The sequence below is a fragment of the Triturus cristatus genome, chromosome 4_1, assembly GCF_964204655.1.
Source record: "Triturus cristatus chromosome 4_1, aTriCri1.1, whole genome shotgun sequence".
Classification (NCBI taxonomy): Eukaryota; Metazoa; Chordata; class Amphibia; order Caudata; family Salamandridae; genus Triturus; species Triturus cristatus.
Genome location: NC_140585.1, coordinates 1,335,418,634 through 1,335,437,418, shown reverse-complemented (window position 1 = coordinate 1,335,437,418; position 18,785 = coordinate 1,335,418,634). Strand labels below are relative to the sequence as shown.

Sequence of the window (18,785 nt, the reverse complement as noted above, 5' to 3'; positions counted from 1 at the left end):
TCTGGACAAGACATATTGAGGCTGCCCGAGCTCGCTCCGAGTTATGAGGAGTAACTACTGAACATTGTGAGGTGCTTTTAATGTCCCTGAGGCCCAGGCAGCTGCTTTGGGTGTTATTACCCTGTTTGCTAGGAAGAAGCCGCTTCTTGTTATGCTGTGGAGACAGGTGAGTACTAGTTGCATCCAGCCACTCTACTACTTTCGGTGATCCCCGAGCCGGCACCCTGGCTTGTGCACGCCAACAGGTCTAAATATGCACAGCAGTAAATTTAAGGCTTTCTTTAAAGTCTCTATGGCCCCAACACTGAGAAGCAGCACTCCGGAGTATGGTAACAAAGCATGCAGCAGAGTATTGAACAAAGCATCAAGCTGGGAGCTGAGCCGGCTTCTGCCCAATCTCACAACAGAGAGAGACATAATGTTGCAAGAGGAAAACAGAGAACTCCATTGAGTTTCTGAAGGTAAATTACAGGAGGGGGCTGGTATACTCCTCACCAGAAAACCTCCTGGACTCGCTGACCAAGTGTCCGAAAGTGGCGCCGCCAATCCCACCATCAGACCTGAGTCGGAAACCATGAGAAAAACAGCCAGGCGTGGCTTCCCGCTCTTCCAAAAACTCTTTCTCAGAAACCAGCCACGCTCCATGCTCACTGTGGCACCAGCCTCCAGGTGCACCTTTATTCTGTTTCCGCTTTGACTTTTTTCTTCTTTTTTATCTGGGGGAAGGTCTATTACTATTTTTGTTGTGGTTATTGCTTTTTTGGACACTCTGGAGGAGTCAGACTTAGGGCCAACATTGAGCATGAGCACTTATAACTGGTGATCCCAGGTATAGGGGTTAATGGCTCATTTTCTAGGGCATTGCTTGGGGGGTGGGAGGATTCACCTTGTTGGGAACCTGGGGTGTGAGGTGGGGGGTTGGTGGGTTCAGGTATTGATAATTGTGCTAGTTGTTCTATGCACAGGCTGCAGGGGTGGAAATAGTAGAAAATGTTATTTTGAGAGTACTGGTCTGCTGGGAAATATGGGGGTTTATCGATTTATGGGAATTTATTCAGGTGATGCGAGTGCAGAAAAATGTACGGTTGAGGAGTAGTTCATGGATTTTGAGATGCAATGTGGATGGCCAGTGACAGCAAGTGTCTTGACCAGCAGCTGCATATTTTACCTTGGAATATTAATGGGGTCAAATCGCCGCATAACCGTAAGTTGATACGGGAGGAACTAAATACCCTTAAGCCACAAATCGTCTTTCTTCAGGAGAGGCATTTATGCTATGCAGAATGTCCTTTCCTAAAGGATATTGGCTACAGAGTGTTGTGCACTTCGTGTTTTAACTCTGCTCAGAGGAGTGTTGCACTATTGACTCTGGATAGCAAATGGGGAGTCTTACGTCTCAGGGTGGACTCAGGGAGGGGCGATAGCTTCTGGCAACTATCCAGAAGGATAATATCTGCTTTACCATCCTTGTCATCTATGGACCAAACACAGATGACCCGATGATCCTTGACTTTTTGTTGACTGAACTCCATTTTTAGCTACCTTTCCTTATTGTTTGTGATGATTTTAATGTGACACTATGGCCTAATAGAGATTCTACTCTCAGGCCCATGGCCAGCCAAGTTTGGCTCTTGGAAGCAATGACTTAGGGGGGCTCTGCAACAACTTATCTCCTCGTATTCAATGGTTGATCTTTGGCATTTGAAATGACCTAACAAACCTGGTTTTATGTTTTATTCTGTCACCCATAAACCCCTTTCGCATTTAGATTTTTTTTTAGTAAGCAACATGTTGGTCTCATCCTCGAAGTTGGCTCCAAACCCGAGAGCTATATTCAATCATAACTCTCTATCTTTGTTTATTGAACCCAGTGGACCTATTCAGTTATTGGAGCCTCGAGGATTGATATTTGAACATATACTGCTATTTGATGAAGGTTATATCTGCTCTATGAACTCTCATTTAGGTGAGTTTTGGGAGTTTAATATTGGTTCAGCAGCACTCCCTGTTGTCTGGGACACTTTAATGGCTTCTTGTGGGGAACAAACGCTCCAGTTTGCTGCTCATCAATGGTGGAAGGCAATACTTTGGGAAACTGAGGCCCGTCAGACTCTTAGTACTTTAGAGACCAACCTTGGTTATAGTATTATTGCTAGGGACGGGCCCCGGATCAAGGCTTTTTTGGTAAAGTCTATCGCTCTTTGGGCGTCTCTCAGAAAGCGAAATTGGGATTGTGCGGGTAAAAACTGCTGCTCTAGGCAAATGTTTAATTTCGAAAATAGTGAAGATGTGAGATGGGTACTCACTTTCAGAGTGAAGGATAGTTTTAGCTTTAATACCATCCAGCTGATAAGGATTGCAAAAGGGAGCTCATGATCAATCCAGTTGCCATTAGAGATGCTTTTCGGTGGTTTTATCAAGATCTTTATCGAGTGGACTGCTTTTTCTCCACAGAAGCTATTTTCCAACTTATTGGGTGATATTTCCATCATAAGCTGAGGCATACTCAGCAAGCTAACCTAGAATAACCATAACTCTTCAGTTGGAAATTGCCATAGGTCCTCTAACCAAGGGTAAGGCCTCTAGTCCTGACTAGATTACACTGGAGTTTTATGTCACTTTTTGCACATTCTGGCCCCTCAGATATCTGTTTAATGTCTGGTCAGGTTCCTGGGTCTTGAGGGGAGACTAATATTATTGTCTTCCTGAAAAAAGGGAAAGACCCCACTCTCTGCGGGTCATATCGCCCAATCTTTCCAATTAATGCCAAACCATCATGGCTTTATTCCAGGATGTGACAAAACACCACGCTTCAATACGCTAATACTGCCCTGGAAACGGCCTCTCTTGGCGGGGGCTCTGTGGCCATAGTTCTTTTAGACCGTGAGAAGGCTTTTGACCGGGTCTCCTGTTCCTTCCTTTGGGGGGTCATGGAGACCGCTGGGCTAGGCTCTGGCTTTGTCTCCAGAGTTCATCAACTTTATTATGGTATGAAAGCAAGGATTCACTGCTTGGGTTCTGTTTCTGATCCCATTGTTATTTCTTGTGACCAGGGAGGGGCGTCCTCTCTCCCCTCAGCTAATTGCGTTATACATTGAGCCCTTCATTCAATCCCCCAGATCGCCCAATGATATCCAGCCCTTGAGATTACAACAGTTTGATGTTAAGGTCCTAGCCTACGCAGACGATGTGGCAGTCTTAACCCCCACCCCAGCCAGTAGTTTACAGGCAGTAGAGGCGGACGCTCAATTATTTGTAGAAGTCTCTGAATATAAGTTCAATTTGGTTAGGACTCAGGTTTTGTCTAATTTTACTTCCCCTGTTCAGGATAAAAGATGGGCACAGTCGGTAGTGTATTTGAGGTTAGCAATATCTGTTCATATGGCAGATATTGTTGAGGAACGCTGTATCAACACACAGTTAATGTCTTCACCAATTGGAACCATCAGGTAATGTCTTTACCAAGTGGAACCATGGGCATATGTTTGGTGACTTCTTGCCTTTGGGGTAACTGATTGCTCCAGGTGTGGGTATTGTGGACACATTGTATTTCAAAAGAACTCAATTTAAGACTTTCAAAACGGAGACAATAAAAGTGTTCCTGGGTACTGCGTAATATTTACAAAACATAATAAAATTAAGCATGTCCTGTGGAGACTTCCCGTCGCAGCCACTGGACTCGAGGCTCTGGCCCCTACTACACCTGCGTGGCTGCGCAAACAGAAACCTGGTCAATAAAAATCGCTTATAGACGCTTAGAGGCCACAGAAGGTAAGTTTCGGCAGATGGCACAGTTTTCAGGATAACAAATCTACGTACATTAGGCTTTCTCACCTCCTGATCTTCTCTGTCTATAGTACTCTGTCTGAAAAAGGACTTCCTTGCCCACCCCTTATCTTTCCTGTTTGCTAGCTCTGGGTTGGAAAATAAGTCGACTCTTCCCATGCTCCAAAAGCAGCCCTTTATATGATTGAGCCAGGGGATGTGGTGGGCATGGTCAAGGGCCATAAAATCCTTCAGGATCCGTTTGTTTAAAGATGTTACCTGGATCTGGCAGCACTTAAACCACAAAAACAGGGGGCGAAAGGCCAAGAGATCAGAGAGGTAGGGCACCCCCAGCTCTTCATGGACCGCTAGGTATGAGGTTCCCTGGGGCACACATAAAAGGCGTTTCAGAAACCACTTGGAGTTCTTCCTGGGCGGTGTAGCCCCAGATTTCACTACCATAGGAGACTTTAGCGATGCCCTTCACCTGATAAACCTGCAATATGGCCTCAATCGGTCTCCTCCCTAGTCTTGAAGCAAAGTAAAAAATGGCCGAATTGGCACGCACTAAGTCACCTTTCCTTCTCTGTTTTAGTGGCCCCCATTTCATCTTGTCGTCTAACAGGAACCCCATATAGGAAAAGGCATCCGGGTATGGAACCTGGGAGGATCCCACCATAAAAGGGAAATGCTCTCTTGTGCGGGATCCTACCTGCATCACATAGGATTTTGTGTTATTTATCATAAAATCTAAATCCTCCATGAAGGAGGCAAATGCATTAAGCTAAATCTGCAACCCTCTTGTGGTCCGGGCCATGAGGACTGCATCGTCCGCATACAGCAAAATGGGCAGGCCCCGCTGACCCACCTGGGGATAGGGCACCTTAGTCTCCACTAAGACCCTCTCCAGTTTATTTATATATAGGTTAAACAAAAAGAGGGCCAAGATACACCCTTGTCGGACTCCTCTTTTACAAAACTGGTGAGAAATCTCCACGTCCTGATTGTATCGAACCTCGGCCTTGGTGTCTCTATGGAGGTCCTGCAAGAAATAGACAATATCACCATCCACTCCCATGGACAACATGGCCTGCCAAAGCTTGGTTCTATTCACTTGATCAAACGTGGATGACAGATCCAAGAAGGCCAGGTGAATGGTGCCAGACCTAGCGACCGTGTACTTGTTAAGGATCAAAAATTAATTTAAACACTGGTCCATGGTCGATAGTCCGGGACAAAAACCATACTGGCCATTGGATATGATGTCATTATGTTCTGCCCAGCAGGTCAATCTATCTGAGAGGATACGCCCAACCACCTTGACCACCGAGTCCAACAGGGAGATTGGCCTGTAGCAATAAGTGCTGTCTCTGTTACCCTTTTTAAATACAGGGCCGATGATAGATTTGGCCGAGGAGCCTGGAGGGCCCGTTTTAACCGCAGCATTAATAACAGTTGTAAGAGTTGGTGCACGGAGATTCAGATCAGATTCGTAGCAGTCTGGTGGGATGCCATCAGGTCCTGACTGTCGGTGAAGATGGTAACTCAAAATTGGTCAGAAATGTTACAGGCTTCAGCCAAGGCTACCAGCTCAGCTACCTTCTGCATCTCACAAACAAGATCCATCAACAAACAGCACATGATCTGATTCAGGAAAAGGGGTGTTGAGGCAATCTGTCCTTGGTTTTGTACACAGCTCAGTCTCATCCAGGCAATCATGATCAGCCTCATCACTCACAACCGCAATTCGAGGAAGGGGCATCAAAGTTGCAGGATTCAGACTCATGCATCTCATCAAAGTCACATTCTCAGCTCCCAAGATTACCTGCTCATAACTTGTAAGGCACTGTTTGTGAGGTGTTGTGTTCAAGTATGAGTAAGCAAGACCTCAACTGAGTGTGACACATTCACCCTAGGTGGATGTCCTATCACAATACTCTCTCTCTCTGCTCCAAACTCACACATGTTGCAGCAACAGATTTCAAACATCCGAGCAATGCAGTGGCAACAGGGTCAAGAGCTGCCAAAGAATATACAGCTCTGCGTGCAGTACCATGCAACTGAGTTACTACTGATAATGCGCAGCCCTTGCGCTCACCGTAAAGCAGAGTGAAGCTCTTGTAATCAGGCATTCCCAAAGCTCGACAAAAACTCTCTCGCAGTTCTGTAAAAGAGCGCATGCAATCATCGTCCCAGGGTACCGAGTCTGACATGTCTTTGTGTGTCAGCCTTTGAAGAGGTTTGGCTGTCAGAGAAAAAATTGGAATCCATTGTCAACAATAGCCAACCATTCCCAGAAACATGCAAACTTCCTTTTGAGTACTTGGCGGACTCGTGTTCAGAATTGCAGTGATCTTGTCTTCAGACACTTTTCTTGCTTCTTTCTCAATAGGATATCCAAGATACAGAACCTTTGTCTTTCAAAAGTGAAATTTGGACGGTGACACCTTATCTCCATTCACAGCCCTAAATAATTCAGTAAAGCAATGGTATCATGTGTGCACGCCTCCTGAGTACTTGACGCTACTAACAAGTTGTCAATGTACTGGATGAGAACAGAATGATTAGGCATTCCAAAGAGTCCAATTGTTCTTTAAAATCTGATTAAATATTTAGGTGCTTTCAGTATACTCTTATGGAACTCAGCACCATGCCAAAACACGACTGTCGAACCGGAAAGCAAAGCGGTATTGACTGTCCTCATGCAATGGAATGGAAAAGAAGGCTTGACACAAATCAGTGACCGAGAACCTCTAAGCTCTACATGGAGTTTGAAACAATATCACAGTTGGATTCGGTGCCATGGGACAACGTGAGACTACAGTCTAATTCATTTTGCTTAAATCCTGAACTATGCAGTATTTACGGTTCGGTTTCTGCAAACCCATAATAAGAGGGTTACGTGGACTCCCCATTATTTCTTTCAGGATTCCTTGCTCAATTATCGAATCAATTAAAAGAATAATCCCTGCAATCGTTTGAGGACTCAAATTGTATTGCGGGATTTGTGTGAATTCAGCATTAGACTTCACAGTAATTTTTACTGGAGCCAAACCTTTGATCAGACCAATATCTTTTCATGTAAAGTCCCAAAGTTCTGAAAATATGGTGTCTCTCAATTCTAAAGGCAGAGCATCTTTGGTTAGCATGGGGACTAATTTTTCAATTTCAGAATTCTATTTATTCAATTTAAAAACAGCATCTTCATCTTTTGTGTGAATTACAATTCCCCTTGGGGTATAGTAAATTTAGCAATTGAGTTTCCACAATAAGTCCCATCCCAGTACATTTACTGGACTAGAATCACACGCAAAACATGTGTGCACTTCCTCAAAAGACCCTATTTTTACAGTTACAGGTTTTGTTACTGGGTTTGACATTTGTCGGTATGCGACTCCTAGAACTTGGATTCTTTCTCCATAGAGGGGTGGGTTTGGAACTTCCACTGTTCTCACAGTGGAACGGGTAGCACCAGTATTGACACGAAATTAGATAGGAGTCCATTCATCCATTAGGGACCACTCTGGTCTATCTCTAAAGATGCACCAATCACGCACTCCCCTCCCCTTTCAGGCACCTTCATTGTTACAGGTCTGAGTCTGCATCATCTATTTGGATCAAAGAGTATGCTGCATCACATTCTCATTTACATGGGATTCTGCATCTGTATAAAATCGTTTATTCGAATTGTATTTCTGGACCTGACCCTTCATTTGGGCATATGGGCTCGGGGCATATTTTGAATTTGATTTCTTTGTCTTTGAAACTGTTGTCTGTACCATTGCAGCTCCCTGTTATGGTGCATTTCTAATATTCTGAACCTGTCCCCCATTTCCTTGATTAATTAGATTAAATCAACATTTGCGCTTCCAATGCCCTGACTTGTCACAAATGTGACACAGATTTGTTTTCTTCAACTTATCAGTTGAAACACTTTGACCTCTGCCTGGGGGCTGCATACTCTGCTTTTGTCCTCCACTTACCCCTCGCATTGTTGGAGCTTGCTGATAACCTCCCTGCACACAAATATGGGATTAACACCTGTTTCATCTTGACACTTCTGAACTACTTTCATTTGGGCAATCATTAATTTCTCTTTGAGCTTCATGTTTTTAATTCAATTTTGTCTCCACAATATTTTGCATAATGGAGAATTTCATCTACATGCTTACGGTGCCTGCAAATTAAATGGTGCTGGATCATGCTGCTAATCTCAGGTATCAGTCCATACACAAACTGATAAACAAAATGGCCCAAATCATTTTCGGAAACATTCCCCATCCCATTGTACTGCTTGAATGTCTGCAATAACCTCTCATAGTAAGCATGAACTGCTTCCTTCAATTCTTGAGTCGTCCTGTCAATATTTCCCCAATCGATATCTTTATGAGAAATTTTCTTTTTCAAATAGGTAATGGCTTAGTTATATTTCTTCATCACCTCAGGAGATGATGCACCTGTGTGAGCATTCATTGCTGGTTCTGTTTCAGGCCATTCAACAGCAATTTTACACTCTGCCCGCAAATCACTTTGGACCACAATATCAAATAAGGTATCTAAATTCTTCAACAAAACCTTTAAAACCTTCACTAACTTGTTTGTACCATTCAACAGTATTTTTTTCAATTTCTGGAAATAATTTGTAAAGGACAATATGTCTGGTCTAGTCCAAGGGGCATGCACAGACCCTCCACCAGGTACCTCTAATAGGGAGCATCCTCACTCCCTCACCCCCATCTTCTTCGATGACTGGGAACAAGTGCATGGTAAAAAAAAAATTGATTCTTTCTTCTTAGCCAATCGACCTTCCCATTTTTCCAGCTCTCCTCATTTCTTAATGATAGCCAATAATTTTCTAATCTGTAGACTCTTTCATAAAGGTCTCATGTTTTTGATGTCCCTGTCACCGAAGTCTATTCTACAGTAAGTAAGTAATATTTATTATGCATGATCACTAAAAACCATTTACATGAATATTAACTTTAAAAAATTTGTTTACACATCTCGAACAAGTTAAAACTAAAGTAAAAAGTTTTGTATTTTTTCCCCTTTTTTCTACTTTTCTTTTCCTCTTTTTCCTTCTTTCCCCTTTTAAAGAGAAAAAAATGGGCTACATGAGGATCATTGTGCAAATTTTGCTGTGCAAAGTATTGTATAAAGTATATATATATATTTTTGCTTTGTTCTATGAGTCATTATCGATTGTCTGGCTTCTCCTGGTTCCTGGTTGGTTGAGAGAGGGCTTTTAGTACTTTTTGCGTAGAGTGATAGCATTGTCAGGGGTTAAAAAGTTGCTAAGGTGGCCTCTCTTGCTCCAGTTTGGTGAGTTCAGGATCCTCTTGTGCCTGTTGTTATTTTACACTCCTGTAACATTGTAGTGTGATGATGTCTGGGCCAGTCTCCTTTCAGCTGTGCTGAGAAACTTTGTGAAACCGCAATTTATTTGGGTTCAGTTTTGTTAAAGCAGAGCTTTACTGCCTGCCTACCGGAACTAATGCCTTTTTATTTGAAGATGGGGGAAAGCAATGAATTCCTAACGTCCAGTAGGCTTGATCAGATGCAGATTATGTGTGCCAGATCAGCAATTATGTTCCTGGAACGGCGGCAGGTGTGCTCTTCAGGTTTCCTTTTCCAGGGGGGTAAGTGCAGGAGTATCGGAAGAATGCCCGGGCAATATCTTTAAAATGTCTCCCTCATCATGATTTGGAACCCTGCACTCAAGTATGATTGTTGTTTGAGGGCTTTGTCGTCATTGTGAACTGACCACCCATGTGCCCTTTTCGCCAGCGTTGCTTTATCTTCGATGGTAGATATGGCTTTTGTAGCTTTAGTTACTGCTTTTTTAATGCTCTGGTGAGTTACTGGAATATCCCACAAATTGGTTAAACTTAGTTTCGATTAGGAGTCTGGAAGGTACTATCTGGTGGGTGGAGTTTCCCCGGTGTGACAGTTCAGCCCAGAGGTGTGAGTTTAGTTAACCTTGCTCGGCTCCCCTGATTTTGTGGCAGCTTTATATGAACACCTCCCTTCTACCCACGGTTTGCTTCTGTAGATCAATTTCAATCTAGATTTGGGCTGGGGAAGCATTATGCTGGATGTGGAAGATCACTCTACATGCCCAGATGATGATTTTGTCCAATCGGTTGCATCCTTCCCTCGCATTGGTTCTCTTCCGTAGATTAATGTTGGTTGTAGCTTGGCCTTTATGACCTGCAGTAGTGGATCTAAAGTCAGGCCGGGTAGTGCTTTTTTTAGGGGCTTCATTGCTATTGTTGTTGTGATGCCTTTCCTGCGATAAGCCCCATCTGGAGTTTAAAAGAGCCTTTACTGTCTAGTAGGACCCCGAGATATTTGTATTCTGTTGCAGGTTCTAGACAATGCCCATCCAGGTGCCAGTGCAGCTTTTTCTTTCTAGTGTAGTTTATTGCCATTGTTTTTGTTTTGCTTAGTTTAATATGGAGAGGGTTTGCTTGCGAAAAGTCTTTGGTAGTATTAAGTAGATGCTGTAATCCTATTGGCATTCCGCCTATTAAGATCAAGTCGTCTGCATATAGAATGTTTGTCGAGGGACATGTTTCCCAATTTCGGACGTGTTATATGCTTTCCTCCAATTTTGCCGGGAGGTTAGCCATGAAGATGTTAAATGGAGAGGGGGCTAGGACACACCCTTGTTTTAGCCCTTTGGTAGTGTTTATGCACCTGTAGAGGTGTGTTCCAGCTCCCAACTTGATTTTAACCCAGGTGTCTGTATATAATAGGATCAGCTGGTTTAGGAGGGCTAATGGAATGCCCCATTTTTCTAATTTCTGCCATAATCTGCCATAATTCTGCATGGTCTACGTGAACAAATGCAGATCTATAGTTTATAAAGCATAGAAATAGTGGTTGCTTTGCCTCTTTAACTGCATCAATCAGCAGTGACAGGGTCATGATGTTGGTAGTGGTTCCTATTTGTCTGCAGAAGCCTGTTTGAATTACTGGAATAATAGATTTTGATGAGGCCCAGGATGTAAATTCTTCTAAAATTGCCTCGTTATCAATTAGGGCAACAAGACGATAGTTGTTTGTGTTACCCATGTCACCCTCCTTGTAAATGGGAGCGATCGTGGAACCCTTCCAAGACTCCGAGATGATTTCTTTCTCCAGAGCCTCATTAAAGACTGGCACAAGGACTTTTAATCCAGTACTCTGGGTCATGTTTGTACAGGATGGGTGGTATTCTGTTGGCCAATGTAAAGACTCAAGGCAAACTAGATACAAAAATGACATAGTACAATTAATAAAGCAAACAAAACATTTATATAGAAAGAACCAACAATGACTAATGTACTTAATGGGGTATCAAAACTTTGTATTTTATTAATTTAATATAGATGCTAAAAAAGAGACCCACTCGTACTAATTTATTCATATCAACATTCGTACCGTGAACACAATCAAAGCACAATAAAAACATGAATTCTATAATAGCAACAATGATCACAATTGATATATATTTAGAGAGAAACAAATGTGGCAAGACGGTAGTAGACTGTTCTGTTCTACGCACGTTGAGGCACAAAACAGTGCCTTCATCAGGAAAAAGGGCCACCCATTTTCTGATGAAATTTTGGTTGGGAGGCAGGAGCCGCCAAAAAGTGAATCAATGGGTTCTATGGAACGTAGAATTGTGCATTGTATCCGAATGTATTAGAGATACTTTAAACTAAACGTTGTCAGGGTGATAGGGATAATAAAACTGATACACCCGACAAATGATGCGATGACTTCAAGTGGCTGAATATTATTCGGTGCTTTTAGATTATGAGCTTGGAAATAGAGGAAGGGATGTTGCTGATATGCCCAAACTTAAAAAGCTAACATCCGTTAGCTAATTGATCTCAATTAATATTGTGATTCGCCAGAATATGATATCCTGTTGGGGCCTGGAGCACCTTCTCACCTCCCTTCGTCTATTTGCCTCCTGATTTGCTGCCCTGATATACTAAGCAGTTCCGCGTTGCAGGATTGAGGTGCTTCCATACATGCTGCTTCTACTCCTTCTTTGGATGTGATTTGGCTCTGTACAGTGCCTGAGAGAATATCCCCTTTCGGTTTAGCGCAAGGACTCTTCCCCGACCTTTCCTCCTCCCTGTTGCAGACTGTTGATGGTGCTAGAGTTTTGGTTTGTGGTTCAGTCTGATCCCTGAGTGTGTGTCATCACCTGTTTTGGCATGGGGTACTTCACCATTTTTTTCAACCCCGTGGACCTGACTGTTAAAGTGGAGGTGCAGGTGTTTTGCCCCCTCTGAAATGTGGGAGTTTATTCCTTGGTGACCTGGCCCCTGGAGGGTGTTGAGTGCCTGCCACTACCAGGCAGAGCTTTTGTTTTTTAAATCACGCAGAAACCTTGCCCAGAGGGATTTTTTTGCTTGCCTTTTTTTCTGCCATATTGCTCTTTTCAGGGTTGCCTTTAATTTTCTTAGTTCTCCTTGCAGAGTTGAGTTTTGAGGGTTCCTGCGGAGTTGCCTTAATATTTGGTTCATGGAGCGTTTCAGTCTTCTGACCTCAGGAGTGATTATGTTTGATAAGTGGTTCCTTGCTGCTGGCCCTTTTTCTGTTACTATCTTGATGGCGTATGTGTCTCTGAGGGTCTTTGTGAAATTTGCTCATATGGTTAAAGGATGTGTTATTGTTTCGAGTTGTTGACGGAGGAGGATTTCTGCATTTTCTGTGAGCTTCGCTACTGAAGAAGATCTACACTTAATATACTTGTAGTGGGAGGCATATTCAGTGGCAATAGTTTTTCTGATCTGGTTTACATTTTTGATTTTGCTTTAAATGTTACTTCCTGCAGTAGGTGGTCACTTTGCTAATTTTTTCTCCAATTGATAGAAGGAGATTTTATGAAATAGAGAGAGTGTAACAGATACACAGTCCAAATGAGAAGTAGTTGTTGATTGAGATGTGGGTGTAGGAGGATTATCCTCCATGAAACAGCTGTTCGGGCCCTCACATTGAGATGTTCTAAATCTCATAATAAGTAAATTGATGTTTTGGTTTGCCTATTTAGATACATTGGTCCCTGGGTTGGGATTTCCCATTCCTCTGATAGGTCTCGAAGCAGGTCCTCATCACTTGAGCTGCCCAAAAGATAAAGATTGAAACCCCTGCTTTTATGATGTTCTCTTTATGACCTTCTTCCGAGATTCTGGTTAGTTCTTTAATCAGTAGTTTGGATCCTTTGAGCCTGTTCCTTGGGTGTAAGTAAGTATTTATGATTATTATTGGACATTCTTCTTCATTGAAGGTGGTTGTTGTAGTTACTGTCTATAGTTCGCTTGGGCTAAATATGGTTGCCCTCAGTGATTTAATGTTTCCTATTGTTGATATTGAGGCATAGATTGTTTGATGGCCCGATCAATGGCCATATCTGGCTTCTTTATTGACAGGTCTTGTTGGGATGTGAACCCTTGTCATTCTATGACTTGTTCCTCCCAGGTTTCTTAAAGAAGAATGAGAGCAAAAGCCTTCAGGTAGTCTAACACTTGTGGGTCCTTTTCCTTGCCGAACATACAGTTTATATTCCAGATGCACATGCGTATCAGTTTTGGCTCTTTCAGCCTTTGGCTTGTCTGGGAGTTTGTATGTCATTGAGTGTGATCGACCTTAATTGTCCGGGAAAGGTTGCTCCTGTTGATGTCGGCTGTTTCTGGCGATATCTCCTTTTGTTTATGCCTCTCTCATGATCTTGCTGGCTGTCTCATTTGTTGCCCAGGTGGTTTTAGTGAACTCTGGGCCCTTCAGGTTGTCATGCTCGATAAACTCAATTGATAAATGGTTGGTTTAACTTAAGTTTTTTAATTTTTTTCACTGTTTGTAGAAGTCGCAGTATATTGACCTGGTTTAAACTATCTCCTCTCCCTCTTGATTTATAGTCTGGTACGAATATAATGGTGCCAGTTGTTCTTTGGTCGTTTGCTGGATCTCCCCCGAGTTGGATTGAGGCGGATTGTGTTGGCCATTGAGGCACAGTGTTGGAGGTACAAATACCTGGAGAGTTGGTGAATGACTGACTACTGGTGTGGTTGTTTTTGGTTTGTGGGGGATCCATTTTACCCCTTTGGGCTGAGGCTCTTGGTGAGCCCGGTATTGTGGTTGCCAGGGTGACAACTGACCCCCTTATTGTTGCGGGGGAAGTTTGCTTATGAAGATTATTTCCTTTCTCAGTTAGTTGAGCGTTCATGCTTTGCTCTGTTTGTGTCTGAGTTTTTACTGTCACAGATCATGGTGGTTGATGATGAACTCACCTATGATATCTTGAAGGGTGTGGAGCGCATCTTTGGGACAGATTTGGAGAATTAAAGGGGTATGCCTATAAGATTGAGTTGAGAGAGGGGTCCATTCCTGAGCAACATAAGGTGAGGAAAGTCCCTGTAGTGGCACGTGATGAAGTAAAAAAACTTATTGAGGAGATGTTGAATCAGGGGATCAAAGAACTGGTAGAGGCATCTAGATGGATTTTGCCTGTAGTAATCACTAAGAAGGCTGATGGGAATCTCAGCTTTTGTGTTGACTTAAGGTCCCTCAATCGCAATCTAATATCAGACACATATCTCCTTCCCAATATCAATGAGATGGTTTTGATATTGAAGGGTGGTAAGTATTCTCGAAGTTAGATCTCAAAAGTGCTTACCATCAGATTCAATTACATAAAGATTCCAGATCCCTGACTGCATTTATCACGCTGGAAGGAACCTTTCAGTTCACTCACATGCCATTTGGGTTATCATTCACTGCGAGTGTGTTTCAATGCATTGTAAATGAAGTATTCAAAGGAATAAATAATATATTGTTTTTTCAATATGATATATTGATCTTCAGTGACACTGTGGAACAACACAATTTAGTCTTGAAGCAAGCCCTACGGAGGATAGTGGAATGGTTTTGACGCTCAGGAGAGAAAAGTGTGATTTTTTTCAAACGAGAAGTTGAGTAGTTAAGGTTACACTATTACATCTGAAGGAGCGAAGCCCAAGGCAAATTTATTGGAAGCAATCAAGGTATCTCCTGTGCCTTGCAATAGGGATCAACTAAGTTCCTTTATGGGTCTTGTTGAGTATTATTCTAAATAGTTTACGTACTGGGCAGTGGTATTGTTAATAGACAATAGGCACATATAGTGAGTGCACCCGGTATCTGTGAGCTTCGAATTAAGGTGCGGTGCTACAGGGTAGGGGAGAACCACCAGCCTCCCTAGTCAGTTGTGAGGAACACAACACAAAGTCAAGATAAGGATACACAAGCACACGCAGAAATAAAAGAAACACAGGTTATAGTACACATGAGCATATAACACAATGAGTGAATCTTCGTCTCTTTCATATGATTTTCTTCAGTTTAATATTCTCATTTGCATAATGATTTCTCAGTCTTCACAGTGGTTCCCAAGCCAACACGTGTTTCGTCGCCTCTAGTAATATTGTACATGCGACTTGTTCACGGCTAGGTACAAAATTGATATAGTAATCCACATTAGTCCAAAAATGTATTTAAAACGATGTTGCAAACATTTGTTAACAGCGTAAACAAATGTGCTCCCAGGGTACGTGTGAGCATTTATGGGTTAACTTTAGCAAGTGGTGGTATCACAAGGCTATAGTGTACTACCAAGCACCATGAGATCAGGTGAGTACTAGCCTTATCATATCAGTTGGTGAGTATCTGAAATGTATAGCTTTAACGTGCCTGTGATGTATGTGAAAATTTCATATATGTGATAGAAGATCGTTCCATGTGCAGTTTTCATTTATCTCATGCGGTATGGAGAGTCTACGAGGCCGGAATGAAAAATAAGGGCGATGGCCAGTAATATATAAAATGGCTATGAGTATATAAGTCTCACGTGCTATATTGAAAAGTTTGAAAGTTATTCCAAAAAACTGACCTGTACACTGTCTAGTAAGCAAAGTCTGTAAAAAAAAAGGGATCAAGAAGAGAAAGAATACATAGCTATTAATGTCCACCTCTAAGGACAACTTTGTGGAGTGGTGAAACTTAATGAGGAATAAATGTCAAGAAGGGTATACATACATAATTACATATTATTCTAAATATGTGAGAGGGTTTGCTGACAAGACTAAGTGCTTGAAGGTCGTTCTGAGGAAAGGACATGTTCTTAGGTAGGAAAGTGCCCAGGAAGAGAGTTTTGAAGGAATAAAGAGAGACATATGTGAAGCTGGTGTCTTTTCCCCTTTTGATATAACTCTCAGGTCTAGTCTGATTGTTGACGCCAGTGCTACAGGTTTGGGGGCAGTTTTATCCCAAAAGCATGGCAGGACAGAAAACAATTGTTGCATTTGCCTCTAGAACCCTTTCCATGTTGTAGAGGAATTATTCCGTTATTGAGAGAGAGACCTTGGCTGCTGCATAGGCAGTAGAGAGCTTTCGTATGTATGTATGTGTAGGGTGTGGAGTTAACGCTGAGGTCAGATACCAAACCCCTCATTATAGTACTCCTTCCAGATGGGGCAGGCAAAGGATCTGCGAGGCTAGCCAGATTTGCAGCAAGACTTCAGACTATAGGTATGATGTTGAGTATTTTCTTGGGTAGAGGAATAATCAAGCCGACTTTCGGTCTAGGTTACTGCTGCAGAAAGAGTTGAGTGATCCTCAAGAAGATGTTGCAATTGCGTCTGTCTTAGATGCTGTAGAATCTGCTGACTATGCCTTTTCAGCTGAGGAATGGGATTGTGAAATAGAAAAGGATCAAGTGTTAAAGGAAGTGATACATGTAGTAAAATCGAAAGTGAGGACGGAGAGTTGTGTATCATTGTCTGTATGTCCCTTCATCAAGTTAATTGACAAATTGAGTATATGTGGACATAGTCTACTAAAGAGGGGTGAGAGGTTTGCATCTCCTTTTGGGTCGAGGTCAAAGCTGATAAACCATGACACAAAAGAGACTTAAGGGTCGGGTCTCATCAGGCAGGTGTCCGAAAAGGTTGTGAATTGTCTGGTATGCAAAGAAGGTGAAAAAAGTTTGAGAGTGGGTGCCCAATACAAAGTGGGACACATTGAGGTTCCTACTACTGCTCGGCACACTGTATGTGTGGACTTTATTGGTCCAATGAATGAGCTACATAGTGAATTTAGATTTGCATTGGTGTTAGTTGATGCATTTTCAAGGTGGATCTGTGTGAAATTCATTCAATTAATACCCAAATTTTCTTAGACAGTAGAGGTTCTAAAAAGAGCAGGACTGTGTAGAAAGCTCCCAATAAGAAATAAACTATTATTATTTATAGAAACAAAAAGGTATTGAACTGATAAGTGCAGAGAAAAGCAATTGAAATAGAGTACTCCCCTGCCAAGACCAGAGTGCCGAATGCACAAATGCAGCACAGTACGAATTGGACAAGCCAGTATAGTCAAGAAAGTACATCGGGATACAGGTACTTTTAGATACAGTTATATTGAAGTATGAATGTACAATACTCATTGCATGAGATATTCTAATTCTCATTTTATAAAGTACACTCAAATTCTACAGAGCACTTCAAGGAGCTGGAACGGATGAGAGAAGTCCTCTTATCATCAAGATCGAGACTTAAGAACATGGAGTTTGAGCTGGAGCAGGAGAGGTCAGAAAATAAGAAATTACATGAGTCAGTGAAGGAGAAACAACAGGAGATTCTACATCTCAAGCAAGAGCATCTGTCAAGCCAAGAGAGCAACACAAGGTAACAAACTTGGGCATTTAATTTGTTTTACAGGACAATGTCTCTTGGCCAAATTGAGGAGGAAGCTTATAACTCACAATGTACCTTTTGTGCCAGGTTAAACAACCAACAAAATAGTCTAGGTACCATGACCCATTTTATCCACAATCATTTGTAATCTAATGTGTTTTTGCAGGAAAGCCAGAGTTCACTGTTTACTACTGGCATTCTGCTTAGCCGCAACTCGTAGGCATCACTGACATCCTATCTACACAAATCTGACTTAGAGTTCAGTGGTAATGGAAAATCCGGCGGCAAATCCTCCAGTATAGACATACAAAATGCAAACAGTGAAGTCTCCTCCAGATTTAGCATTTTCCTCTAGGAAATTTGAGAAATAGAATTAACACCAAAGTGAAAATCATGCGAATAATTTATGTCTTCTGTTCCTTATCTTTATCATATATTCACCTTTACATAGTGTCTGTATCCAAGACTATACTACACACATAGTAGGAAAATGCATTCAGAAATGGATCACAAAAAGTAGACTTAGGAAAGGAAGAAACCCCAGTGTTTCTTTGGCATAGTACTATGATCAAATAGCAAAGAAGTTAATAATGTAGGCAAGATACAGTGATAACTTCCTTGTGAAATCATGAACTAATATGGTAAGGGGAAAGAGGATAATTGCACTGACTTCAGGCAAAGCCTGGATATCCTTCAGACTTTTATTTTTTAAATGCTGTGCTCCTGGGTATTCTAAAATCCAGCTTCGATTGTACCACCTATCCTGGGCGGTAGGGTGCTAGAACAAGTGATCCCGATATGAAATGGGTACTAACAGGTAGAATAGCCTTCCACCACAATCTGGAAAACCTGAACCAGTCTTTTTTAATTTTTATGAATAGCAATATCTTTAAGGTTTATAGAAGTATATTAGTGTTTTATGCTATTAACATTAATGTTAACCGTTTGATGCCCTCTGGCGGATTCTTTAGTGCTTTATGCATTTTTGGATGATAGTAGATGATTTCATACAAAAACGAAAACATAGACACCATATTAGAGGAAACCAACTCATGGAAAACCAATTTTAAGGAAAGACAATTTTAAGGAAATACCAAATAATCCCAAATTATAGGAAACATTTTGCATGTTAAAAGAAAGATAATTTTAAATAAAATCCAAAGTGACATTAAGCCTGGGTGGAGTCTAGGAAAGCTGTGGGGATTTTGGGCTCAGTGATGGATCATGTTTAGGGTGATGACGGGGTTCTTAGAAGCCAGGAATAATTGTCGTTAGGGCATTGCATGGGGT

General features: G+C 41.9%; 1 protein-coding gene across 11 annotated transcripts in view; it reads left to right on the top strand.

Moving 5' to 3' along the window:
- PDE4DIP (phosphodiesterase 4D interacting protein) overlaps nucleotides 1-18,785 on the top strand; it is a 1,321,554-nt gene that overhangs the window by 1,190,592 nt on the left and 112,177 nt on the right. For all 11 annotated transcript variants that reach the window (XM_085654823.1, XM_085654822.1, XM_085654821.1 and 8 more), the window contains one exon: nucleotides 17,297-17,486. In XM_085654823.1, the coding sequence (XP_085510949.1) occupies nucleotides 17,297-17,486 (190 nt within the window). The remainder of the gene's footprint in view (nucleotides 1-17,296; nucleotides 17,487-18,785) is intronic.